At 46.4% G+C, this 27,080-nt stretch overlaps 2 protein-coding genes across 2 annotated transcripts in view; both read right to left on the bottom strand.

The window, feature by feature from the left end:
* Positions 1-27,080, bottom strand: part of LOC310636470 (uncharacterized protein) — a 356,270-nt gene that overhangs the window by 101,985 nt on the left and 227,205 nt on the right. The window lies entirely within an intron of this gene.
* Positions 2,971-23,997, bottom strand: LOC310636536 (uncharacterized protein). Its single transcript, XM_083356476.1, has 5 exons — positions 23,824-23,997; positions 20,548-20,661; positions 11,506-11,582; positions 10,243-10,366; positions 2,971-4,003 (listed from the first exon to the last, which is right to left on the bottom strand). The coding sequence occupies exons 1-5, from the start codon at positions 23,834-23,836 to the stop codon at positions 3,249-3,251; spliced, it is 1,083 nt and encodes a 360-aa protein (XP_083212602.1). The 5' UTR covers positions 23,837-23,997; the 3' UTR covers positions 2,971-3,248.

Below are 27,080 nucleotides of genomic sequence, written 5' to 3' on the forward strand. Positions count from 1 at the left end.
ACTTTCGGAAAGAAGCAAGGCTGCTTTCTCGCCCCAGCGAAGAGTTGCAACCATCGGTCTACGTTGCCCGGGGCCTTCTGGCGGGGGGGGTGGAGGGGGGGCAATGATGGACCCTGTGTCTGCTAGGTCTGTGGAACAGGTAGAGGTTCAACAGGTGTCACCCCCCAATGCGTGAAGTGACCCCTTTGGTTTTCTAATGAAATAGGCAACTTTCACCAAAAAGCTGCTGCATTTTATTATACTGTACATTATACTGTAAGCTGACCAATTCATTCTAGGATACAGTCATATATACGTATAGTGCAAGTGTGTTTATCTAGAACAGGCCTCTTCAAACTTGGCCCTTTTATGACTTGTGGACTTCCAACTCCTGGACTTCCTGGCTGAGGAATTCTGGGAGTTGAAGTCCACAAGTCATAAAAGGGCCAGGTTTGAAGAGCCCTGATCGAGAAGGTGCCACAAAAAGTTACTTTGCTTACATAATAGAGAGCCTTGGTGGAGCAGTGGGCTAATGCCTCCTTAAGTAACACCAGCTGCCTGCAATTAGTGCAGGTTCGCATCCCACCAGGCTCAAGGTTGACTCAGCCTTCCATCCTTCCGAGGTAGGTAAAATGAGGACCCAGATTGTTGGGGGCAATTAAGCTGACTTTGTAATAATGCCGCTTGGGAGGGGTGTGAAAGCCCTAATAAGCAGGCATATACATAGAATGAAGGCTACTGCTAAGTTTGTAAAGCCGCCCTGAGTCTTCGGAGAAGGGCGGGATATAAATGGAATTAAAATAAATAAAAAAAAAATATTACCAAGGACCAGGGCTTTTTATGTCATAGAACGCTCAGAACGGAGTTCCGGCACCTTTTTTTGGATGGAACCTTGTAGGGCAGGCAAGGCGGGTTGTATGACATGTGTGAGTTCCGGCACCTTTTTCTTTTACAAAAAAAGCACTGCCAAGGAGTGTCCAATTAAATAAATAAAAATAAATAAATACTTGTGTATGGGTGGTTGTTAGTCCTGGGATGGAAGACCACCAGGAGATCCTATACAGAAGAGTGTCTTCTGTATAGGATCTCCTGGTGGTCTTCCATCCCAGGACTAACAACCACCCATACACAAGTATTTATTTATTTTTATTTATTTAATTGGATTTATATACCGCCCTTTCCCGAAGGACTCAGGGCGGTTGACAGGGTATTTAAAACAACAAAAGTTAAAAACAATTAAAAAAAATTACATCAATCCCTGAAAAAGTAAAAAAAACCCCAATTAAAATTAAAATTAAAATTCTCAGCCTCTGACTTTCTCTCTGACTTCCCAGCATGGTAGCCCTAGGTGACCATGTGCTTAAGTATTCTAGCTAGGGTTGATGACACGTAGCTTTTCAAGAGCAGTCAAGCCGCGCTACGAAAAGTGAAGTAAGCACAACCAGTTTTAGTGGAACTTTTTTTTAAAAAAAAAAGTCCGGATAGTGGACATGGTAGTATCTAGAGACAGCAGAATAGGATATTACACAGATGACTTTAATTTTAATTTTATCTTAATTTCTGCACTTATTATATGTTATTGTTGTTAGCCGCCCTGAGTCCTTCGGGAGATAGGGCAGGATATAAATCCCATTAATAAATAAATAAATAAAATAAATATATTTCCTAACTGCCGACTATAGAAGAATGGACTTTAAAAGTTTCCAACCTGGCGGAAATGGCAAAGATCTCAGCGTACTTGAAAGACCATTCGCAACAGAGATATATTGTGGAGTGGAAAAAATGGATTGATTACATCCAGAATAAATATGGGACTAAAAAGTTTCATCTACCATTTGAATAAGTATTGATGTGATATTTATATTGCTTGTAGTTATTTTATAAGAGTTAAAGTGTGATAGATTTAATAGTTTATTGTTGTTTGCATAAGGTAGATTATGATTGTATTTTTATACCCTGTATTGAGCTCTGGGAAGTCGGGGAGGGGGGAGGGGGAAGGTGTTGGGGAGGGTTGGGGAGGGGGAGGGGGTGGGGAGGGGTTTTGTTTTGTTAAAAAGAAATGTATTGTAAAACTTTTCAATAAAAAAAATTAAAAAAAATTAAAAAAAAGAGAAAAAAGGATATATTTCCCATGTACTCTTTTGTCTTTACTCTGCACAAGGGTGGATATACGCTTTGGAGAACAGCTTGACTCCCTCTTCTTTGTGGCAGCCCCTCAGATACTGGAATACTGCTATCATGTCACCCCTATTTCTTCTTCTCTCTAGACCAGAGGCCCCCAACTTTTGGGGCACCAGGGACCGGTTCCGTACAAAGAGGTTTTTCCGCAGACCGGGTTGTGTGTGGTTTCGTGTGCTGCCTGTATCCTGTGGATGGGGCTTTTCTTGGTATACTGGTATGCTGTGGACCGGTACTGGTCCACGGACTGGGGGTTGGGGACCCCTGCCGTACTCAAATCCTGCAGCCATTCTTCAAAGTCTCCAAAGCTTTGGATCAGGTTAGCTGCTCTTCTCTGAACTTCTTCCAAAAACTCAACAGCTTTTTTGTAATGCGGTGAGCAAAATTGGTTGCAGTGTTCCAGGTGGGTCTTACTTAAGGTTTTATAAAAGTGGTACTAATACTTCACTTAACAACTGTGTCATTAACTGTGGGCCTTGGTGGAGCAGTGGGCTAATACCTCCTTAAGTAACACCAGCTGCCTGCAATTAGTGCAGGTTCGAGTCCCACCAGGCTCAAGGTTGACTCAGCCTTCCATCCTTCCGAGGTAGGTAAAATGAGGACCCAGATTGTTGGGGGCAATAAGCTGACTTTGTAATAATGCCGCTTGGGGGGTGGGGTGGCGAAAGCCCTAATAAGCAGGCATATACATAGGATGAAGGCTATTGCTAAGCACATTGATTTGTGCTTTAGATTGTAAGCCGCCCTGAGTCTTCGGAGAAGGGCGGGATATAAATGGGATTTAAAAAAACTTAACATCTGCAGTGATTCATTCATTCATTCATTTATTTAACTAATTTATTTGCCACCCGTCTCGCAACAAAACAACTGAGCTGGCTTAGCTCTTGACAACCGTGGCAAGAAAAGTCGTACCACGGGGCAAAACTCGGTGAACAACAGTCTTGTTTAGCGACAGAAATCTGGGAGCTCCGTTGCGGTCGCAAGCCGAGGGCCCAGCCGCATTCGCTTCCAGCTTCACAGAGCGTGGCTGAAGTTTCTTCCTGTGACGCCGCAACAACGGCATCTCTCTCTCTGCCCAAAATCTTCCCCACCTACAAAACCCTGATAAGGCTTCTCTCTCCCGTGTGGATTCTCCGGTGCCTCAGCAACGTCTCCCGTTGACTGAAGCTTTTCGGGCAAGTGGGACACGCATACGGTTTCTCCCCGGTGTGGACTCTTTCGTGTCGAATCAGCTTGGCTTTCTCGCTGAAGCTTCTGCCACACTGCGAGCAGCTGTGCGGCCTTTCCCCGGTGTGGGTCTTCTGGTGTGCGACGAGGTTTCTTTCTCTGCGGAATTTCTTCCGGCATAAACGACACTCGTAAGCCGCCTCTCCGCCTTGCATTACGCGATGCCGGCTTGGCTGAATCCACTCGCGGAAGCGTCTCCCGCACGCGCCGCGTGCGTCCGACCCCTCCCCCGTGTCCATCGCTTGGTGCGTAAAGCTTTTCTCGCAGCCGGGATAGCCGAGAGGTGTTATCTCCTTCAGGCGGACGTTCTGGTGCGCCTTCGGTTTGATGTCGGTGTGGATCATCTGATGCTGTACCGCCGGCGGCTGATGGTGGAATTGTTCCCCGCATTCGGGACGTGAATGTTTTTGCTCGCTTATGTGAGTTAGATGCTGGTTAAGGGTCTGGCCCTCTTTCCAAAGCCACCTCCTTGGCAGCGTTCTCCCCTCTGGGTTTTCTAAATCGGCGTTCCCTTTCTGGGAAAGTGGCTTCACCAATCCTTCCCCACACGGCCTTTGTGTTTCGTAGGCTGCTTCCAGTTCAGGGCTGCCTGGTTGGAGCGTCTCTTCCTTGACGTGATCTGAGAGAAGAGGAAAGAAATTGAAAGCAAGCAGAGAAGGAGAGAAGAGAAAATGCAGCTAATCCTCAGCGTCATTAACACAGGCAGTCCTTGACTTAGATCACAAATTCAGCCCAAAATTCCCGTTGCTAAACGGGACGGTTGTTACATGAACGAATTTTCGCCCCATTTTGCGACCTTTCCTGCCACAGTTGCTAACTGAATCACTACAGTTGTTAAATTAGAGACACGGTTGTTATGTGAAGCTGGCTCTCCCCCCACCCCCCAAAAAAAATATCGACTTTGCTCGTCAGAATGTCGCAAAAGGCGATCACATAATCCTGAGACCCTGCAACGGTCGTAAATATGAGTCTGAATTTTGATCACGTGAGCATGGGCATGCTATGACGGTCATAACGGTGAAAAAAAAAGTCATGTTGCTTTTTTCCAGCACCGTTGTAGCATTAAATGGTCACTAAATGAACTGTTGTAAGTCGAGGACTACACGTACAGTGGTACCTTGCTAGTGGAACTTAATTAGTTCTGAAAGGCACGACTGGCACCAAAAATTACAAGTGCCAAACAAACCAGGGGGGACCCTTTGTTTTGGCTGGGGAAATAAATTCTGTCCTTTTTCCTATATCGGTGACCTTCCCAGCATGGCCAACTTCCTGTCCGCCCTCTGCAGCTGTCCCCCTCTTCCTTTTTAGAATCATTTAGAATTGAATAGAGCTGGAAGGGACCTTGGAGGTCTTCTAGTCCAGCCCCCTGCTCAAACAGGAGAACCTATACAATAATAATAATAATAATAATAATAATAATAATAATAATAATAATAATAATAATAATAATAAGTTGGAAGGGACCTTGGAGGTCATCTAGTCCAACCCCCTGCTCAGGCAGGAAACCCTATACCACAGGTCTGCAACCTGCGGCTCCGGAGCCGCATGCGGCTCCCAGTCCTCTGCCATGTGCAGTCCAAAAAAAAAAGTGGGACTAAAAAAGTTCAATCAATTCAAATATGCAGGGTAGGTGCATATCTCGCCTTGGCTCCACTCTTCAAACCCTGTTCTGCGCATGCGCACGTATACACGCATGTGCACACATTTTTTGCGGCTCCCAGTTTTTCCTTTTGTGAGGGAACCGGTTCGAGTGGCTCTTTCACTGTTTCAGGTTGCTGACCCCTGCCCTATGCCATTTCAGACAAATGGCTGGCCAGTCTCTTCTTAAAAACCTCCAGTGCTGGAGCATTCGCCACTTCTGGAGGCAGGTTGTTCCACTGGTTAGTTGTTCTAACTGTCAGGAAGTTTCTCCTTAGTTCTAGGTTGCTTCTCTCCTTGATTAGTTTCCATCCGTTGCTTCTTGTCCTGCCTTCAGGTGCTTTGGAGAATAGCTTGACTCCCTCTTCTTTGGGGCAGCCCCTGAGATATTGGAACACTGCTATCATGTCACCCCTCACCCTTGTCTTCGTTAAACTACACATACCCAATTCCAGCAACCGTTCCCTATATATTTTAGCCTCCAGTCCCCCAATCACCTTTGTTGCTCTTCTCTGTACCCTTTCTAGAGTCTTGACATCTTTTTTACACCGTGGTGACCAAAACTGGATGCAGTATTCCAGGTGTATACCATCTCAGACAAGTGACTGTCTAGCGCCTCTTCTTAAAAATCTCCAGGGATGGAGCTCCCACGATTTCTGGAGGCAAAGCTGTTCCACTGGTTGATTGTCCCCACTATTAGGAAGTTTCTCGTTAATTCCAGGTTGCTTCTCTCCTTGATCAGTTTCCATCCTTTGTTTCTCGTCCTGCCCTCTGGTGCTTTGGAGAATAATGTGACCCCCCTTCTTCTTTGTGGCAGCCCCACAAATACTGGAACCCTGCTGTCATGTCGCCCCTATTTCTCCTTTTGCAGCAGGCTGAGTTACCAAAGAAACTACGAATATCAGGACAATAATTTTGCATCAAAATAACGTTGAGGAGCACATTCAATGAGTTTTGAAGCTGTTGAGTACTGAGGTACCACTGTAAGAGATTAATAACAGGTGCCGCCACCACACACACACACACACACACACACAGACGGCCGCTTATCTGACTGCCTTCTTCCCCATCTTTCAGATAGGGCTGAGTATTTGTACTTTTATAGGGTTTTATTTGTGTTGTGTGTAGGTTTTGTACAGCTGTATTTTGTGAACGCTATAAGCCGCCCAGAGTTGCCCGGTGGTAAGATGGGCGGCCAATGAATTGAATAAATAAATAAGCAAATCAAGCTTAAAACTACAATAGGGACCAGAGTTTTCACTGTTAAGTCACTGCTGTCATACGTCAAGTTACCACGTTGACTGGACTTGGCTTTATGACCAGTTTTACCATGAATCGTAAAGTGAGTCACCACGTCGGTTAAGCCAGTCCACCTTCCCCAAGGGAAGGGTTTCTCCAGAAACCAAACTAGCAAAAAACAACAACAACAACCACCCACCCCCAAATCACGAGCAGGTGACTTCAGGATGCTCAACTTGTCATAAATGCAAGCCTGTTGCCAAGCAACCGAATCACACTCAGCTGAGCAGCTGATGGGGTGGGGTGTGTGATCGTGCAACAGTTTGCAATGGCCATAAGTGCTTTTACAGGTCATATAAAGCATCCTTTCTGATGACTTCAGAGTGTCAAAAAACATGGTTGTAAGCTGAGGACTACCGGTATATGAAAATTATAAACTGTAGAGAGAGAAAAAGGTGAACTTAATAAGAGATAGGCAGTGAGGGGGGAAAAAACACACTTTTAAGTCCGAAGAAGCTCAGAGAGACAGATCCCTAATTCACGTAAGTATAAGAAGGAGGAGTATTGCACAATTAGACTTAAAAGATTACAACTCAACTTACAATCACAACTGAGCTCAAAATTTCCATGGCTAAGCAAGGCAGTGAGCATGACATTTTTTATTTTATTGCTACAGAGTGCAGAGAAGAGCAACAAAGATGATCAGGGGACTGGAGGCTAAAGGATACAAGGAACGATTGCTGGAATTGCGTATGTCTAGTTTAAGGGACGCGGTGGCTCAGTGGGTTAGGACACTGAGCTTGTCGATCAGATGGTCGGCAGTTTGGCGGGTCGAATCCCGAGTGCCGTGTAGCAGAGTGAGCGCCTGTTACTGGTCCCAGCTTCTGCCAACCTAGCAGTTCGGAAGCACGTAAAAATGCAAGTAGAAAAATAGGGACCACTACGGTGGGAAGGTAACAGCGTTCCGTGCCCCTTTGGTGTCTAGTCGTGTCGGCCACATGACCACGGAGACGTCCTCGGACAAGCGCCGGCTCTTCGGCTTTGAAACAGAGATGAGCACCGGCCCCTAGAGTCAGAAACGACTTGCACGCAAGTGCGGGGGAACCTTTACCTTTTACCTTTAGTTTAATGAACAGAAGGGCGAGGGGTGACATGATAGCAGAGTTCCAGTATCTCAGGGGCTGCCACAAAGAAGAGGGAGTCAAGCTGTTGTCCAAACCACCTGAAGGCAGGACAAGAAGCAACGGATGGAAACTAGTCAAGGAGAGAAGCAACCTAGAACTGAAGAGAAATTTCCTGACAGAGCAATTAACCAGTGGAACAACCTGCCTCCAGAAGCGGTGAATGCTCCAACACTGAAAGTTTTTAAGAACAGACTGGACAGTCACTGATCTGAAATGGCATAGGTTTTCCTGCTTGGCCAGGGGGCTGGACTAGAAGACCTCCAAGGTCCCTTCTGACTCTGTTATTCTGATTTTGGCTTCCGCCACTGACTTTGCTTGTCAGAATCCGGCTGGGAAAGTCACAAATGGTGATCATGTGACACCCAAATCCGTAGCTGCCAGTTGCCAAATGCCTAACTTTTGATTACGTGACCATGGGGACTGCTGCAACAATACAGGCAGTCCTCGACTTAACGACCACACGGAGCCTCACATTCATGCTGCTGAGTGAAACATTTGTTAAGGGAGTTTTCTCCCATTTTGCAACTTTCTTTGCCACTGTTAAGTGAACCACTGCAATTGTTAAGTTAGTAACACGGTCGTTAAGTGAGAAAGTCACAAAAGGGGATCGCATGACACCGGGACACTGCGACCGTCATAAAAATATGAACCCGTGGCCCCAGCATCTGAATTTTTATCCCGTGACCATGAGGATGCTGCAACCCTCATTAAGTGTGAAAAATGGGCATAAAGTCACTTTTTTCCTGCGCCGTTTGTAGGTTTGAAAGGTCAGTAAACGTGGTTGTAAGTCGAGGACTTCCTGTATGTTGTTATAGCTACTAGCTAGTTTTAGCCTCCCCGTGGACTTGAATCTCAGCCTGGTGTGCTTGATGGGGCTGATTAAATTTGCAGATTTTAAAAGGGACTCTTTGTTAGGCATATGGTGTTAGCCTACAATGTTGGGTTGGAAATATATTAACCATAATGTTATGACTTTAAGAAGTTAATTGGCCAATGGGTGTGTAAGTGTTCTCATGGCCATAAGAGGAAGCTAGGAACGTAGCTTCTCTCTCTCTCTGAACTCACTGCTCTCTACTATTACTGTTTTTGCTCTGCTGTTGGTTTACTACTGTTGTAAACCTGAACTGTGTATTGACCTCTGGACCGGTAAGAAGACTTTGTAGTTTGGATTACTCTTTGGACTGTTGCTATTGTTTATGACCTGGACTGTTTATTTTTGACTGTGCATTTTTTTGTTTTTACACCACCTCAAAGTAAAATACTTTTTGCTTTTACAACTCAGTGTACTCCTGTGTGTGACTCTTACTGCTCTCAGTACCCTTCCTTGTCTGTGCAACTCTTTGGTAGCACAAGGAGACCTCTGCACAACAAATTCCTGAACACTCTTGTTCTGAGGCTGTGCCACGGAACACCCCCGCCACAGCACTGTCGCAACATCAACAACAGGTAAGATGTGCAAATAACCGCCTTACAAAAAGGCTACGGCGCAAGCTCACACAACAGTTGAGACGGAATTTACACCACAGCCAAGCAACATGTGCCCTGTGGCTGCGTTCTCCTGCGACTCTGCTCGAGAAAGTGACGAGCTTGCTACGAGGATGGGCAGCCAAATGGGCAATGCCAGCCACCCCGTGCTGGACAATACTCAAGATCTCGTGAAAGGATTTCATTTAGACGTTCCTTCAGTGGTTCCGTGAAATTCCTGATCACCGGCAGCGTGATTCACACGCCCAGACAAGGCCAGCCGAAGACCTGGAGGATTCAGAGTCCAATTTCAAAAGGGTCGGCCGTTCCCCCCACCCCACCCCACCCCCCGGCTTGGTGTCATCTGAAAACGTGGCGAGTTTCCCTTCTATCCCTTCATCTGGATCGTTTCATGAAAACATTGAAGAATGCAGGGTGGTCCTCAACTTGCAACCGCGATTGAGCCCCCAAATTTGTTTTTTGCTAAGTGAGACGTTGGTTAAACGAGCTTTGCCCCAGTTTACCACTTTCCTTCTCACATTCGTTAAGCGAATCTGGTTTGCCCGTGGACTTTGCTGGCCAGAAGGCCACAAAAAGGGGATCACATGACACACACACACCCCGGGACACTGCGACCGTCATAAATGTGAACCAGCTGTCAAGCATCCGAATGTATTTTTTATGTGCCCTGTTCACCGCCCTGAGTCCTTCGGGAGAAGGGCGGTATACAAATATAATAAATGAAATGAAATGAAATGTAAATCACATGACCCGTGGGGATGCTGCAACGGTCGTTAAGTGTGAAAAATGGTTATAAGGTCACTTTTTTTCCAGAGCTGATATAACTTAGAACGGTCATTAAGCGAACTGTTGTACGTCGAGAACTATTTGTACAAACAAACAAATCTTTTTCTCTTTTCTTAACAGGTGCGAGACAGGTAGTCCTCGACTTACAACAGCTCATTTGGTGACCATTCAAAGTTACAACAGGACTGGAAAAAGTGGCTTACGACCGTTTTTCACACAGAGGCCCATTCCAGCATCCCCACACGGTCATGTGATCAAAATTCAGGCGACTGGTAACGGAGTCATATTTATGACGGTTCCAGTGTCCCGGCGTCACGTGATCCACTTCGGCGACCTTCTGACCAGCAAAGTCAATGGGGAAGCCAGTTTCACTTAACAACCGTGTTACTAACTTAACAACTGCAGCGATTCACTTATCAATGGGGGCGAGAAAGGGCGTAACATGGAGCAAAATGTTTCACTTAGCAACAGCAACGAGGTCCATAAGTTGAGGACTCTCTGTAATGGAAAGGGATTCTTTACTTACCCAAAAATCTTCCCTTTTCACAACCGTCTTGCAGGATCTCTTTGTAAAAAGCTTTGGGGGCTGGGCCCAATGAGGAGCTTTCTTCCTCAGTGAAATGCACAGCCAGCTCAAAGTCCACCGACTCCTGAACAGAGAAGAAGCTCAAATTGTGATTATTTTATCTGCATCCCCCCCGCCCTCCCCGAACTATTTTTACAAATAGCTTAAGGCTGTGAACATCTCCAGCACACTTTTCTCCTCTTATTTTCCCCACAACAACAACCCTCTGAGGTGGGATGGGCTTCGAGGCAGTGACTGGCCCAGAGTTGGCATTTGTGGCTAAGGGAGGAATTGAACTCGTGGCTTCCCACTTTCTAGTCTGGTGCCTTAACCATTAGAACAGGGGTGGGCCACCTTGGCTCTTTGATGACTCGTGGACTTCAACTCCCAGAATTCCTGAGCCAGCCGTGCTGAGGGGTAAGGGAGAGGTTTCCAAGCTGAGCCATGCTGGCTCAGGAATTCTGGGAGTTGAAGTCCACGAGTCATCAAAGAGCCAAGGAGGCCTACCCCTGGCCTAGGCCGCTTTATGACTCGTGGACTTCAACTCCCAGAATTCCTCAGCCAGCCACGCTGAGGGGAAAAGGGAGAGTTTTCAAAGCTGAGCCATGCTGGCTCAGGAATTCTGGGAGTTGAAGTCCACGAGTCATCAAAGAGGCAAGGTGGCCTACCCCAAACTGGCTTTCTAGATTTGATCATTAAACACTGAAGCCGCATTAGATTTGCAAACTGATCTCAAGAAATTCAGTTTTTACTGCTTCACCTGACAATCCACAGGACAGGAATCTTCCCAGTAGAAAAACAGGGCAGAAGACAAGTACATAAAGTGAGTTCTTCCTGAAGAATTCTAGATCTAGAAATGACCTCAAAGGTCATCTAGTCTAACCCCTGCTCAGTGCAGGATCTTCTTAAATCTTTTGGACCAACATATATCTAGCTTCTGTTGGAAACCCTCTGGTACCTAGTTGAGCCTGTCATCTTTCTCCATACAGGTAGTCCTTGACTTACAACTATTTGTTTAGCCACCGTTCAGTTAGCAGCCACCACTGAAAACAGTGACTTAGTCCTTGGCTTAATAATTGCATTGGCTTAATAATCAACATGACTTGGAATCGTAACTGTGGGCTGAATGACATTTGTAAGTCAAGGACTACCTATCCAATATTGCCACTCTTACAGAAAGCTGGTCACAAAGCCACCCCCACCTCCTGCCAGATGTTTACAAACCTCAGTTGGTCCAGCTTCAACAAAGTCTTGGCCCTCAGGCAGAGATACCGGATGGCTAGAGGGACTGTTCTCATCATCTAAGAGGGATGATAATAATAATAATAATAACAACAACAACAACGACAACAACAACAACAACCATCAAACATCCACATCTGCCTATCCCAGGTCCATGGTAAGGACTCGATAGGTAGACAAAAATGCCAAATCCAGTCTGAACATCTGGCTGATTGTGCGATGATTAATAATAATAATAATGACTATGTGAATCAAAGTACAGAAAAATCGCTGCAGGCTGTGAAAACAGAGAGTGTTATAAAAATAACAGAAACAAAGGCAGAATATAAGGAAAAATGGCTGGATGATAGATTAAATAGATGGACAACCGAAGCTTTGCATGGACAGCATTTGAAAAACATTGAAGGAAAATGTGATAACAACTTGACATGGGCATGGCTTAAGATGGGAACCATCAAGAAAGAAACGGAAGGCTTAATACTGGCTGCTCAAGAACAAGCACTACAAACTAATGCCGTGAAAGCAAAGATACAAAAATCTACTGACAATCCAAATTGCCGACGTTGCAACAACAAAGCTGAAACTGTTTCACATTTAATATGTGAGTGCAGCAAAATCGCGCAAACTGATTACAAAACTAGACACGACCGACTTGCTAAACTAATCCACTGGGCATTATGTAAAAAATACGACTTGCCTGTGTCCGAAAAGTTGTGGGAACATAGGGTGGAAAAAGTTGTCGAGAATGAGAGGGTGAAGATCTTGTGGGACTTCCGAATAAAGACAGATCGCCATTTGGAACACAACATGACAGATATCACAGTTGTACAGAACCGAAGCGTACAGCTGATTGATATCGCTGTACCAGGAGATGCCAGAGTCGAAGAAAAAGAAGTGGGGAAAATTGCGAAATTCCGCGACCTGGCCATCGAAACTGCGCGATTATGGATGAAACGCGTAACAGTGATACCCACTGTCATCGGGGCACTGGGAACTATGTCCAAAAACGTTGCAAAATACATCAAGAAATTGCAGCTGCAAAAGCTGCGAAAAGCTACAAAAAACTGCGCGACTCAGTACATCTTACATTTTAAGGAGATACCTGGTTGATACCTAGGAGGCTGGCAGCAACCCATGTCAACCATTAACGCCAGTCAATTTGAGTGTTCAGTTGACTGAGTTTCATGTTTTATGAATAAAAGTTTAATAATAATACAGTAATAATAATAATAATAATAATAATAATAATAAAAATAAAATAATAAAAAATAATAAAAAATAATAAAAAATAAAATAAAATAAAATAAAAAATAATAAAATAAAATAAAATAAAATAAAATAATAATAATAATAATAATAATAATAAATAATAATAATAATAATAATAATAATAATAATAATAATAATAATAATAATAAAGTTGGAAAGACTACAACCCCCTGCTCAGGCAGGAAACCCTGTACCATTTCAGACATCTTCAGACAAGATTGATTTCTTAAATTTTTATCTTTTTCATTTCCATGAAATATGCCCAAGAGGACTGACTTCAATAAACTACAATAAAAGATGCACCATTCACATCACCTAATAAGATAAATGTCAATGTATACCATAACATTAAAAATAAATGTGTGCTAATTATAACCACCAAAGTGTTCTTTCGCTTAACCATGAACTCCCCTTGAATTGGGCCTTTGATTTATTATGTGCCATCAAGTCGATGGTAGCAAATACAGAAGTAGATAGATTTTCTCCGTAGGCTTTTCTAGGACTTATTTATGGCAATAAATGGGCTCTAATTCTAGTTTTTTTCGCTAAGATTTATTTATGGCAATAAACACACGTCATAAAAGAGCCAAGGTTGCCTACCCCTGGTGTAGGGGCTGAGCCAGCATGGCTGATTCAGGAATTCTGGGTATTGAAGTCCACACGTCATAAAAGAGCCAAGGTTGCCTACCCCTGGTGTAGGGGCTGAGCCAGCATGACTAGTTCAGGAATTCTGGGTATTGAAGTCCACACGTCATAAAAGAGCCAAGGTGGCCTACCCCTGCCCTACACTAAGACAAGTTGTGAAATCTGGTTTAGTTTGCCAAGGACAGCATCTCATTTTCTGCTATGAACTGACTGTGTTGCACGATGCGTAGCTTGTTTTCATGAACCATAATAAAGTGTCGGTGAGTGTGTAGAGATGGTGGTCAAGGACATGAAGGGGACCGTGCGCAGCAAACCGCCTGCCTCAATATCCTGTTATTCGCATGTCTATGAGCTCATTCCAATTAGCCTTGCTAAGGTCTGCAAGGAACCAGCTAGAACCAGCCAGATAAGGAAGACTCTGCACTGTCTTGGGATATCCGGATGTTCTCTAAGATTGACTAGGGGCTACACCAATAAACGCTTTTGCTGTGTGTAATTTCCTGCTTTGTTAAAACTGTATAAATGCAATAAACTCTGGGTTAGGCAGACCAGACATTTTGGGACACCCTGCGTTGACTGGTCTCTGAATCCCACATTTTGGTGCCCTGAACAGGGACAATAAATCTTTAAAAATAAACAAAAAGAGATTTGGGATAGGGACTTTCCTCCGGGAGAGCAACTTCGTCTGGAATACCTTCGTCTGGAATAGACCCCAAAGGTATCTTTTTGTCCTACGGGACCCCTCAGAAGTAAGTATGGGTTGCAATCTATCTCAGCAGCAGCAGCAGCATGTAGAGGAACTTCACTTCGTGCTACAAACGTCAGGGCTTAAAGTACCCGTGGCAGACATAAAGAAGCTCGTAGGAGAGATAAGGAAACATTGTCCTTGGTATCCGGAGCACGGGACGCTCCGTTTACAGGACTGGCTAAAGATAGGGCATATTTTACATTTTGCACCCCGGGCTCCAGTTGAGATATTACATCTGTGGCTTCAATGCTGTCAAGCAGTGGAAAAATTTGGCTCTGATGCTTTGGCAGGACAACCATTGACCACACAACCTCCACCTAATTGTGATCAAATTAATTTTCCCCCCCCTAAATTATCTTTAATTGAACCTTCAGCTCCTCATGAAGAGGTTAATTCTTCTGCTTCTTCACAGCCATTGTATACCCCCATGAGGCAAATTTTAGAGGAACAATTAGCAAAAGAAGGGGGGAATGTAGAAGAAATTGCTGACGGGCCTGGTCCCTTTGTCCCAGTTGATGCTGAAGCTGTTTTACCAGATGCTACTTTATAAGTTTCTTACCAAGCATTTGGAAAAGTACCTGTTTCTGACAAACCTCATCCAAGTCTTCTCTAACATCAGCCTGATAACGGCCCGGCCTATTCTTCACCGGCCTTTTTTGCAATTTTGTACAACCTGGAATATTGTTCTTACTCGTGGGTTACCCTACAATTCCACAGGTCAAGCCATCGTGGAACGTGCTAATCGGTCCTTTAAGGACTGTTTCCACAAACAAATTTAAAAAGGAGGGATCTCGGGTACCCAATTTGTCGTGGGTAACACAACGGGTTAAAAAAGTTTCATTTCCCTTAAATCAGTTGAATGTCTCTATTCAAAATTCCACCGCTTATCAGAGACACTTTCAACAGAAAACAAGCTTGCCTCCCCCTCTAGTATATTATCGGGCACTACCAAACAAAACATGGTTAGGGCCGGTCCCTCTGATTAATTGGGGAGGACCAGGGCTTTTTTTCTCATAGAACGCTCAGAACGGAGTTCCGGCACCTTTTTTGGATGGAACCTTATAGGGTAGGCAAGGCGGGTTGTATGACATGTGTGAGTTCCGGCACCTTTTTCTTTTACCAAAAAAGCACTGGGGAGGAGGATATGCTGCTGTACTTCCTCCTACAGGACCTTTGTGGATTCCAGCACGTTGCTTCTGCCCAGCTTAGGATGTCGCGACATCAGTCCCCGAATCTGGTTCCAGAAATGGCCAAAATGACTTTACAGACGCCACAGCGGCCAATACGATCTTGCCAGACCAGCCGTCCAGTAACGTGCTTTTGAACTGCTAGGTTGGCAGGAGCTGGGACGAATAACAGGCGCTCACTCTGCTACGCAGCACTCGGGATTCGACCCGCCAAACTGCCGACCTTCCGATCGACAAGCTCAGCGTCCTAACCCACTGAGCCACCGCGTCCCTAAGCCACTGACTACTAAGCCATAAAATACACTGGCCAATCCTTTGCCAATTGTCTATGGAGAGTCTCCATCCTCCAGGTCGTGGTCGTCCTAAACGTGCCTTCTCAAAAGCCAACTGGACTTTCTTGTTTTTTTCCCTGAAGACGTTTTCGCTTGTATGCCGCCCTATCTCCCGAAGGACTCAGGGTGGCTAACAACAATAAAATACAAATAAATACAAATATTAAAAAAGAATTAAATTGTATCAAAACCAATAAAAACATTTTAAAAAATCATTTGCCTGGAGGCGGTTCGGGTCTGGATGGGGAGGAACAGGCTTCGGCTCAATCCCTAACCCTAACCCTAACCCTAACCCCAAACCACGCCAGTGATGCCCTCGATGTGATGTCCCGTTGCCTAGAGGCAGTTCGGGTCTGGATGGGGAGGAACAGGCTTCGGCTTAATCCCGACAAGACTGAGTGGTTGTGCATGCCGGCATCTTGGGAAATTCAGGTTATTCCATCTTTAACCATGGGGGGGTGAGTTATTACCCCCCGTAGATAGGGCTCGCAACTTGGGTGTCCTCCTGGATTCACAGCTCAATTTGGAAGATCATATAGGAGCTGTGACCAGGGGGGCTTTTGCCCAGGTTTGCCTGGTGCACCAGTTGCGACCCTATCTGGACCGACCGGGATGCCTTGCGTACAGTCACTCATGCGCTCGTGACCTCTTGTATAGACTACTGCAATGCTCTGTACATGGGGCTGCCCTTGAGGACCACTCGGAGGCTTCAACTGGCGCAGAATGCGGCCGCGCGAGTTGTGATGGGGGTCTCCCGATACTCCCATGTAACACCTCTACTCCGCGAGCTGCATTGGCTTCCAGTTGCCCTCCGGGTGAGATTCAAGGTGCTGGTGATGACCTATAAAGCCCTAAATGGCATGGGTCCGGATTACTTACGGGAACACCTGCTGCCGGCGTCATCTTCCCTTCGTCCTGTGCGCTCCCACAGAGAGGGCCTCCTCAGGGTGCCGCTGGTCAGAGAGTGCCGGCTGGCGGCCCCCAGGGGGAGAGCATTCTCTGTGGGCGCGCCAGCCCTTTGGAATCAATTAGCGGTTGAGCTCTGGATGGCTCCTGACCTTCGCTCTTTCTGCCGTGATCTGAAAACTTACCTACTTGAACAAGCCAGCCTGGTCTAATGGGTTTGGCGTATTTTATTTAGTAAATGTCTAATTATTTATTGTAATGGGCTAGTTCTATTTAATTTTATTTTTAACTTTTGTATATTGTATTTTTATTGCCCTGTACACCGCCCTGAGTCCTCTGGGAGAAGGGCGGTATAGAAATTACATTAATAATAATAATAATAATAATAATAATAATAATAATAATAATAATAATAATAATAATAATAATAACAATAATAAAATAAAATCATAACTAAAAACCCCATTATCATCAGTCCAGGTCAGCCTGTTGGAAAAGATATGTCTTAAGGTCACGGCGAAAGGACCGAAGGTCTGGGGCCATCCGGAGCTCCCGGGGGAGTTGATTCCACCAAGCAGGTGCCCCAACAGAGAAGGCCCTCCCCCTGGGGGTCGCCAGCCAACATTGTCTGGCCGACGGCACCCTGAGGAGGCCCTCTCTGTGTGAGCGCACAGGGCGATGGGAAAACGTTCCTGGCAGCAGACGGTCCTGAAAATATCCTGGGCCTAAGCCATGCAGGGCTTTATAGGTAAGGACCAGCACCTTGAATCTCACCCGGAGGGCAACCGGTAGCCAATGCAGCTCATGCATGAGGGGTGTAATATGGGAGTATTGGGATGCTCCCATCACAACCCGCGCGGCCGCATTCTGCACCAGCTGGAGCCTCCAGGTGGTCTTCAAGGGCAGCCCCATGTAGAGAGCATTGCAGTAATCGATACAGGAGGTGACGAGCGCATGAGTGACCATACGTAAAGCATCTCAGTCCAGATAGGGTCGCAACTGGCGCATCAGGCGAACCTGTTCAAATGCCCCCCTGGCCATGACTCCAACACGATCTTCTAAACTGAGTCGTGCATCCAGGAGGACGCCTAAGTTGCGCGCCCTATCAACAGGAGGCAACACCTCTCCCCCCATAACCAAAGATGGAAGATCTTGGACTACACGAGATGCCGATACGTAAAGCCACTCGGTCTTGGCTGGGTTGAGCTGGAGCCTGTTCTTCCCCATCCAGATTCGTACCACTTCCAGGCAACAGGACATCACATCAAGGGCATCACTGGGTTGGTTTGGGGTGGAGATGAAAAGCTGGGTATCATCCGCATATTGATGATACCTCACCCCAAAACCACGGATGATCTCACCCAGTGGCTTCATATAGATGTTGAACAGGAGGGGAGGACCGACCCTTGAGGCACCCCACAATCAAGGGGCCTCGGGGTTGACCTCTGTCCTCCTGCCAACACCGTCTGCGAACGGCCCAAGAGGTAGGAGGAGAACCACTGTAAAATGGTGCCTCCCACTCCCAACCCCCGGAGACGTCGCAGCAGGATACCATGGTCGATGGTATCAAAAGCCGCTGAGAGATCTAATAGGACTAGGACAGAGGAATGAGGGCCACACCTGGAATCTCTCAGGGCAAGCAGTTTGCCCCACGGAATAAGCCATCGATAAGAATAAAGTAAAAAATAAAATAAGATAAAAGCAGGAAGGAACGAATCGGCAAGAACCGATTTGCACACCCCGACAGTAGCAATCCCTGAGAATATAACATGTGCTAAAGTAGTTAATTGTACATCTTCCAAGTAAAAAAACTCACTGTTTTCGTATTAGTTCACCTGTTTTAAATTGTACCGCTTCTGAGGAAACTTCCTTTAATTTTGCTCATGTTTGGCTCCCGCAAGCATGGTTTTTTAGGTAAAGGTAAAGGTTCCCCCGCAGATGCGTGCTAGTCGTTTCCAACTCTAGGGGACGGTGCTCATCTCCGTTTCAAAGCCGAAGAGCCAGCGCTTGTCCGACGACGTCTCCGTGGTCATGTGGCTGGCATGACTAGACGCCAAAGGCGCACGGAACGCTGTTACCTTCCCACCGTAGTGGTCCCTATTTTCTACTTGCATTTTTACGTGCTTTCGAACTGCTAGGTTGGCAGAAGCTGGGACGAGTAACAGGCGCTTACTCTGTTACGCGGCACTCGGGATTTGACCCGCCAAACTGCCGACCTTCCGATCGACAAGCTCAGCGTCCTAACCCACTGAGCCACCGCGTCCCTTCGTTTTTTACATGTGGTCAAAAACTTTTAATTACATTCCTGCTAATATTAGTGAAGTCTAATAATAATATTAATAATAATAATAATATTAATAATAATAATAATAATAATAATAATAATAATAATAATAATAATAATAGTAATAATAATGTTGGAAGGGACCTTGGAGGTCATCTAGTCCAACCCCCTGCTAAGGCAGGAAACCCTATACCATTTCAGTGCAATGGCTGTCCAGTCTCTTCTTAAAAACTTCCAGTGTTGGAGCATTCACAGCTTCTGGAGGCAGGTTGTTCCACTGGTTAATTGTTCCAACTGTCAGGAAGTTTCTCCTTAGTTCTAGGTTGCTTCTCTCCTTGACTAGTTTCCATCCGTTGCTTCTTGTCCTGCCTTCGGGCGCTTTGGAGAATAGCTTGACTCCCTCTTCTTTGGGGCAGCCCCTGAGATATTGGAACACTGCTATCATGTCACCCCTCGCCCTTCTTTTCGTTAAAGTCGACATACCCAATTCCAGCAACCGTTCCCTATATGTTTTAGCCTCCAGTCCCCCAATCATGTTATCCGCATGTCTATGAGCTCATTCCAACTAGCCTTGCCAAGGACTGCAAGGAACCAGCTAGATAAGGAAGACTCTGCCCAGGCTTGGGATATCCGGATGTTCTCTAAGATTGACTAGGAAGTACACCAATAAACAAGGCTGTCCTAACCGTCCCCTGATGAAGCAATCACAACCAGGATTCCTTTATTCATGAAGATCCAAGTTCTTACAAAGTCAGCGTTGGGAGCTAACCGCCCCAACGCGCTTTTAAGACAGTGTGTGTGTTTCCAGCCCCACCCTTTCCCATTCAAACCAGCATCCGGCTGGTTCTGGATAAATCCCACCCTTTCCCCGTCTTCCCGCGTGGCCCGGCACCTGAGCTCCCGTACTGTCTCCTTGCCGAGCATCAGGTAGGTGTGTGTGCCCCGCAACCCTTCTGTCGTGGTCCCCTCCACCACCCAGCGTGTCACCGCCACAGCCCCTCCGGCCCCACCCATCCCGGTGATTCCCTCCCACAAGCTCCACCGTAGTCCATTGTCCGGTCCCAGCCCGTCTGCCGTCTCTGCTGAGGAACAGGCAGCTGCAGAGACGCAAATAGTCTGGCGGGGCCTTTAACCGGTCCCGTCAACGCAGGCGCGCCAGAAGGCCCCAGAGCAGCTGTTTGTCGGGGGAATGGCCAAGGGTCCTGCGGGGGCTGCACGTGGCGTCCGGCGCTCGACCGGCTGCTGGGTGTGCCGCTCCCAGGTGAGTCCAGCAACAGGGCTGTGCGGGCAGGCGGTTCGTATGCCCTTCCCGGACGCCCCTCGTGATGTCGGGCCCACGGGGCTCGACAAATGCTTTTGCTGTGTGTAATTTCCTGCTTGTTAAAACTGTATAAATGCAATAAACTCTGCATAGGCAGACAGACCTTTTGGGACACCCTGCGATGACTGGTCTCTGAATCCCACAGGAGTGCTAAATTGTAAGGTAATCCTTACGCACAAACCACTCGTGCACTCCCATGTTCACTCTCTGGAGGACATGTAGTGAGCGCTTTAAACAAAATACCCAAATCATATCATCTAAGTCATCTCACACCTAAGGGTTTGTGTTTTCCTTGCATCAGAGATCAAGTCTAAATTTGCTAAATCGCAAACCTGGATGTGTGGATCTCCAACCCCCAAGAATATGCTCTTCCTTCTCCACAGACGACACTTCCTTTACAGGATTGCGTGCATCTCTCCTATCTTGTCTTTGGGAGATATTGGCACCTGAAACAGAGACGAAGAATCCAATGAGATTTGAAGACAAATGTTACAAAAACTATCCTTTCACCCAGGTTTCGCACGGTCTGCGCTGGCTCAGGATGCTTTAATTTCACAGCCTTGGAAATCTCACAACAGGCGTTCCATTTTTAAACTCCCAACAATCCTGTGAGGTACGTTTCACTGAGGAAAAAAAGGTCAGGAAAAGGTGGCACTTTTCATGCCCAAGTGGGGATATTTGAACTCAGATCTTATCATTCTTCTCTAACAAAGTTAATCTGTGAGATGGGCGGTCTCTAAAATTAACATGAATAAGAGAGGACAGGTCGTCCTCAATTTACGAGCCCCAAATTTCTTTTGGTAAGCGAGACCGTTGTTAAGTGACTTTTGCCTCATTTTACGACCTTGGTGAATAATTGAGGTTGTTACTTGAGTAACGTGCTTCTTAAATAAATCGCAGAAGGGAAACACGAAAACCCGGAGACATTGGGTCATAAATATGAGTCAGTTGCCAAGCGTCTGATTTTTTTTATTATTATTAAAGAGTTTTACAATATTTTACAATATATCCCCAAATCCCTCCCACCCCAACCCCCCCACTTCCCCCCCCACTTCCCAGAGCTAAATACAGGATTATAGTTACAACAATCATATTCTAAATAAAAATTTACACAATATACAATCAACCAAATTCGTACTGCGCTTTAACTCTCTCTTAGCATAACTACTAACAATAACAATATCCCACTAAATTCTACTCATAAGCTAAATGGAACTTTTTGGTCCCATAATTGTTTTCAATATAATTTATCCATCTCCTCCAAACTGAAATATATCTCTCCTGTGAGTGATCCTTTAAATAAGCAGAAATCTTGGACATTTCTGCAAGATTAGAAACTTTAAACACCCATTCTTCTACCGTGGGCAGATTGTCCTTCTTCCAATATTGTCCCACCAGTAGCCGTGCTGCCGTTATCACATTCAACATCAAATTAGTCTCTTTGACATCACAATTTACAACAATACCCAGTAAGAACAATTGCGGGGAAAACTTTATCTTCCTCTTAAAAATCTTTTGAATGTTCCACCAAATTTTAATCCAGAAGGCTTTTATGTTTCTACAAGTCCACCACATGTGGGAATAGGTAGCTTCTAAGCTACCACACCTCCAACACTTAGACTGCAGATTAGGATACATGTTGGACAACTTCTTGGGATCCAGATGAATTTTGATCATGTGACCATGGGGATGCTGCAAGAGTGATAGGTATGAAAAATGGTGATTGTAACTTTGAATGGTGACTAAATGAACTAATGTAAGTCGAGGACTAGCTGTAATAGCTGTTCTTCAGTTTAACATTCCTTCCATGACTCTCTCAGACTCCCCCACCCAGTTGTCTTCCGGGTGAGGTTCAAGGTGCTGGTAATGACCTACAAAGCCCTTCATGGCATGGGTCCGGAATACCTTGGGGAGCACCTGCGGCCGGCATCAACTTCCCTCCGCCCAATACGCTCCCACAGAGAGGGCCTCCTCAGGGTGCCACCGGTCAAAGAATGCCGACTGGTGGCCCCCAGGGGGAGGGCGTTCTCTGTGGGCGCGCCGGATTTATGGAACCATCTTCCGGTTGAGCTCCGGATGGCGCCCGACCTTCGCTCCTTCCGGCGCGATCTAAAGACGTATCTTTTTGAACAAGCTGGCCTGGCCTGATGGGAGGGGGTTGGGTTTTTATTACTTTTAAATGCGTTTTAATCTATCTAAGAGTTCTGGGCACTTGTTTAATCTTTTTTTTAATTTTTGTATTCTGTTTTTTAATATGTATTGCCCTGTTCACCGCCCTGAGTCCTTCGGGAGAAGGGCGGTATACAAATAAAATTAATTAATTAATTAATTAATTAATTAATCATCTTTCACGGGGCTCTATAAAGCAAGGGCTTTTCAACCTTATCACCCATTGTACCACTTTTAGGATCTGGCAACATCCGAGTACCACCAGTCGCCTAGCAAGGTGTCAAAAACTTGATGAGATGACCCCTCCCCCCCAAAAAGGAAAAAAGTGATGAAGTACAGGTAGTCCTCGACTTACAACAGTTCGCTTAGTGACTGTTCGAAGTTACAATGGCACTGGAAAAAGTGTCCCCCAAGCCACAGCCGAGCAAGACACCTGCCCGCCCGCCGGGCGGCGCTCTTCCTCCTGTCCGAGGTTTTCATTGTTGTGAGCATTTCTGTTGAGGATTGGCAGCGGGGGTGGGGTGGGGGGGTGTTTGGTTTTTATTTCCCCCCCCCACCTCTGCTGCGTGGTTGCAGCAGGTTTTGGTCAACTTCACATGACCCTGGGACACTGTGACCATCATAAATATGAATCAGTTGCCAAGCATCTGAATGTAAATCACAAGACCCTGGAGATGCTGCAACATTCCAGCTGAACGGCGTTTCTTCTGGGCTCACCAGAAGCGCCGGGATCAGTGCTGTTTTCCAGCTGGATCCTGGCGCTGATCCTGTCACTTCCGCTGAGCCACGACAGCCCTGCAGCTCCAGCCGTCTCTCGCTCAGGCTTGTGCAGTGCTGACACCGTTTCAGCTCATTCCCCTCCTCCGCTACCACTTTTCTAGTATGATCGTGTACCACCTGCCAGGTGCCAACGTCCCACAGGTGGTACCCGTACCACTGGTTGAAAAATCCTGCTTTAAAGGAGGAACATAATATACAGGTAGTCCTCGACTTACAACGGTTGGTTTAGCGACCGTTCAAAGTTACAAAGCACTGAAAAATGTGACGACCGCTTTTCGGAGTTATGACCTTGGCAGCATCTCCATGATCATGCGATCAAAATTCAGAGGCTTGGCAAAGGGTTCATATTTATGACGGTTGCTCTGTCTCAAGGTCACGGCACCACCTTTGGCCACCTTCTGACCAGCAAAAACAATGGGGGAAGCCAGATTCAATTAACAACCATGTTACTAACCTATCAACTGCAGTGATTCACTTAGCAACTGAGGCAAGAAAGGTCGTAAAATGGGGCAGAACCCACCTAACCAAAGTCTCATTTCACAACAGAAAGTTTGAGCTCAGCTGCGGTCGTAAGTTGAGGACGACCTGTAAATGTAACGCATAAAGGTTTTACAAAGGGCTGATGAACTCACCCCTTTTCCAATACCTCCAAACCTCACCTGCCGTCTCCATGTCTTGGCCTCCCGTTGGCTCATCAGGAAATCTTCCGCCAGATCTGTAGCCTGGATCCAATTCTCTGGGTCACACTCCCGGGCCCAGCTCTGGATCTCTGCGGGAAGGATGGCCAGGAACTGCTCCAGGATCAGCAGCTCCACGATCTGCTCCTTGGTGCGTCTCTCCGGCTTCAGCCACTGGCGGCAGAGCTCCCGGAGGTGGCTGTAAACCCTCCGAGGGTCTTCAAGCTCCTGGTAGCGGAACCGGCGAAAGTGCTGGCGCTGGGTCTCCATTTTGAAAGCTGCCTCTCGCAAGATGGCAGCCTTGACTTTCCCATAATCCTCTTGGTCCCCGGTTTCTAAGCCATTAAAGGCTTCTCTGGCTTGTCAACTCAGTGCCGGCAGGAGCCGGGCCATCCATTCAGCTTTAGGCCACTGGCAAGCCTCGGCGACTTGCTCAAAGGAGATCAGAAAGGTCTTGGCATCGTCCCAGGGATCAGAATTCCTCTGTCCCCCAACTGAATGAGGGAACCGCCTTGCCGTTAGGGATTCCTGCTCCGGGCCTTCCCGATCTTTGGCCTGTCCTCCTTCAGAATCTCGTTTGATCTGTTTCGATGCTAGGCAGCCTGGAAACTCTCTAGTCTCCTCAGGGGCCTTCCCCGGATTCAGATCCACCAACGGGTCGAATTGTTTCATCTTTGCATCCTGCACACAGCTTTCGTTTTCCTTTCCTTGCTAGAAATCTTTCTTTATTTAGAGGATTTATTGATTCATATGGCTGCCTGCTCACTTTCAGTGACTCTAGGCGGCTTACAAACAATTTTTTAAAAAAATCCAGTATAAAAAGAGCAAAACAATAACACCACACACACACACACACACACACCCCTGGTGACAACAAGCGATCAAACCAATCTTTGCTCTACGTTTAACTCTTCACCAGCCCAGCAAGAGTCCATTTGTTTGTCAAGTCAGCTAAAGTGATCGCTTTGAGGAAGGCTGCTGCCCTTTCGTTTCATATGGTACATGGGACAAATGGCAGCACATTCCAGAAATCTCCCAACAGATTTCATATCTAGTCATGGAGGTATCCTGTAGCAGAGAAAAGAGAAGAATTATTTTTAACTCCTTTGGTGGACTCCAGGTCCCATTGTCCCCTGCGACTGTAACCAATGCTCAAAGATAATGGGGGAAGGAATGTTACTCTACCACACTTGGAGGATACACATCCTCCTTTCCTCCTGGTACAGGTGGTTCTTACTTAACGACATTTGGGACCGACAACTCCTCGCTAAGCAACGCGGTCGTTAAGCGGACCCATCACGTGCCAGCGGCAGGCTTAGGGCTTCACACCCACTGTGACTGTTAAGCGAATCGCCGTGAACATTGAGCAAGACACCGTATCAGCACGATGGGCTTACGATATTACTTCCATTTGACATCATTAAGCAAATTGCCTTTAAGTGAGACATCACACGACTTGCAATTTCACCGTGGGCTCCTTCGTTGATTTTGCTTGTTGGAAGCCAGTTGGGAAGTAGGCAAACGGTGATCACAAGACACCACGAGAGTTGTACACTGTGAAGCATCAATCTCAATCACGTGACCATGGGAATGCTACCATGCTCATTAGTTATGACCGGTCATAAAATTAATTTTTCAAAGCCGTAATAATAATAATAATAAAGTTGGAAGGGACCTTGGAAGTTATCTAGTCCAAAGCCCTGATGACTTGCGGACTTCAACTCCCAGAATTTCTGAGCCAGCCATGCTGAGGGGAAAATCAGTTTCCAAGCTGAGCCATGCTGGCTCAGGAATTCTGGGAGTTGAAGTCCACGAGTCATAAAAGAGCCAAGGTGGCCTATCCCTGGCCTAGGCCGCTTTATGACTCGTGGACTTCAACTCCCAGAATTCCTGAGCTGGCCATGCTGAGGGGAAAGTGAGTTTCCAAGCTGAGCCATGCTGGCTCAGGAATTCTGGGAGTTGAACTCCAAGAGTCATAAAAGAGCCAAGGTGGCCTATCCCTGGCCTAGGCCGCTTTATGACTCGTGGACTTCAACTCCCAGAATTCCTGAGCTGGCCATGCTGAGGGAAAAGTGAATTTCCAAGCTGAGCAATGCTGGCTCAGGAATTCTGGGAGTTGAACTCCAAGAGTCATAAAAGAGCCAAGGTGGCTTACCCCTGGCCTAGGCCGCTTTATGACTCGTGGACTTCAACTCCCAGAATTCCTGAGCCGGCCATGCTGAGGGGAAAGTGAGTTTCCAAGCTGAGCCATGCTGGCTCCGGAATTCTGGGAGTTGAAGTCCAAGAGTCATAAAAGAGCCAAGGTGGCCTACCCCTGCAGCCTATACCATTTCAGACAAATGGCTATCCAGTCTCTTCTTAAAAACTTCCAGTGTTGGAACATTCACCACTTCTGGAGGAAGGCTGTTCCACTGGTTAATTGTTTGGCTTGCTAAAGTTGCCAAGGCTGGAGACCCCCTGCACGAGATGGCAAATCTCGACTGTCAGGATCAGAGTTAATCACCAGTTTTATAACAATATGCCTCCCCTTCTTCAGCCGCTTGTTGCAAGTGAGCAAAGGGCCCTGTCAGCCCCTCTGACCTCGAACAGGTTCTGATCTTGAACCTGGATTTGATTTCTTACATTTCTCCTCCTTGAACGCAGATCAAACATGCATGTGTGTCTACATGGAAATGAAATGAAATGAACCTTTATTGTCATAGTACAACTATGTGTACATTGAGATTAGCTGAGCCTCCCTTTGTGCTCCCACCCCCCAACACACAGTGACAACAAACCCTCCATCTTACTACACCATGTGAACCAACTATATCACACACCAGCCTCCCAAGTCAATTTTGCATAAAATTCACAAAAGCTTTTTCTCATTCAAAAGCCTAACAGCCCACGGATAAAAGCTGTTCTTTCAGCCTGTTGGTGCGGCTGGCTATACTCCTGTATCTCCTACCCGATGGTAGGAGAGTAAAGAGATACCGTCCAGGGTGTGAGTCATCCCTGAGAATTTTCCTCACTCTTCCAAGGCAACGAGCCCTGGCGAGGTCATCCAGTGGTGTCAGGGGACAGCCCACAATGTCTTGTGCTGTGCTCACCACCCTCTGTAATGCTTTCCTATCCGTGGCTGTCAGACCAGCATACCAAACCACAATACCATACGAGAGGACGCTCTCTATAGTAGACTGGTAAAAGAGGGTTATAAGCCGTTGTTCTACCCTGTGCTTCCGCAAGACCCTGAGAAAGTG

Source organism: Vipera ursinii (assembly GCF_947247035.1).
Source record: "Vipera ursinii genome assembly, chromosome: 2".
Lineage (NCBI taxonomy): Eukaryota > Metazoa > Chordata > Lepidosauria > Squamata > Viperidae > Vipera > Vipera ursinii.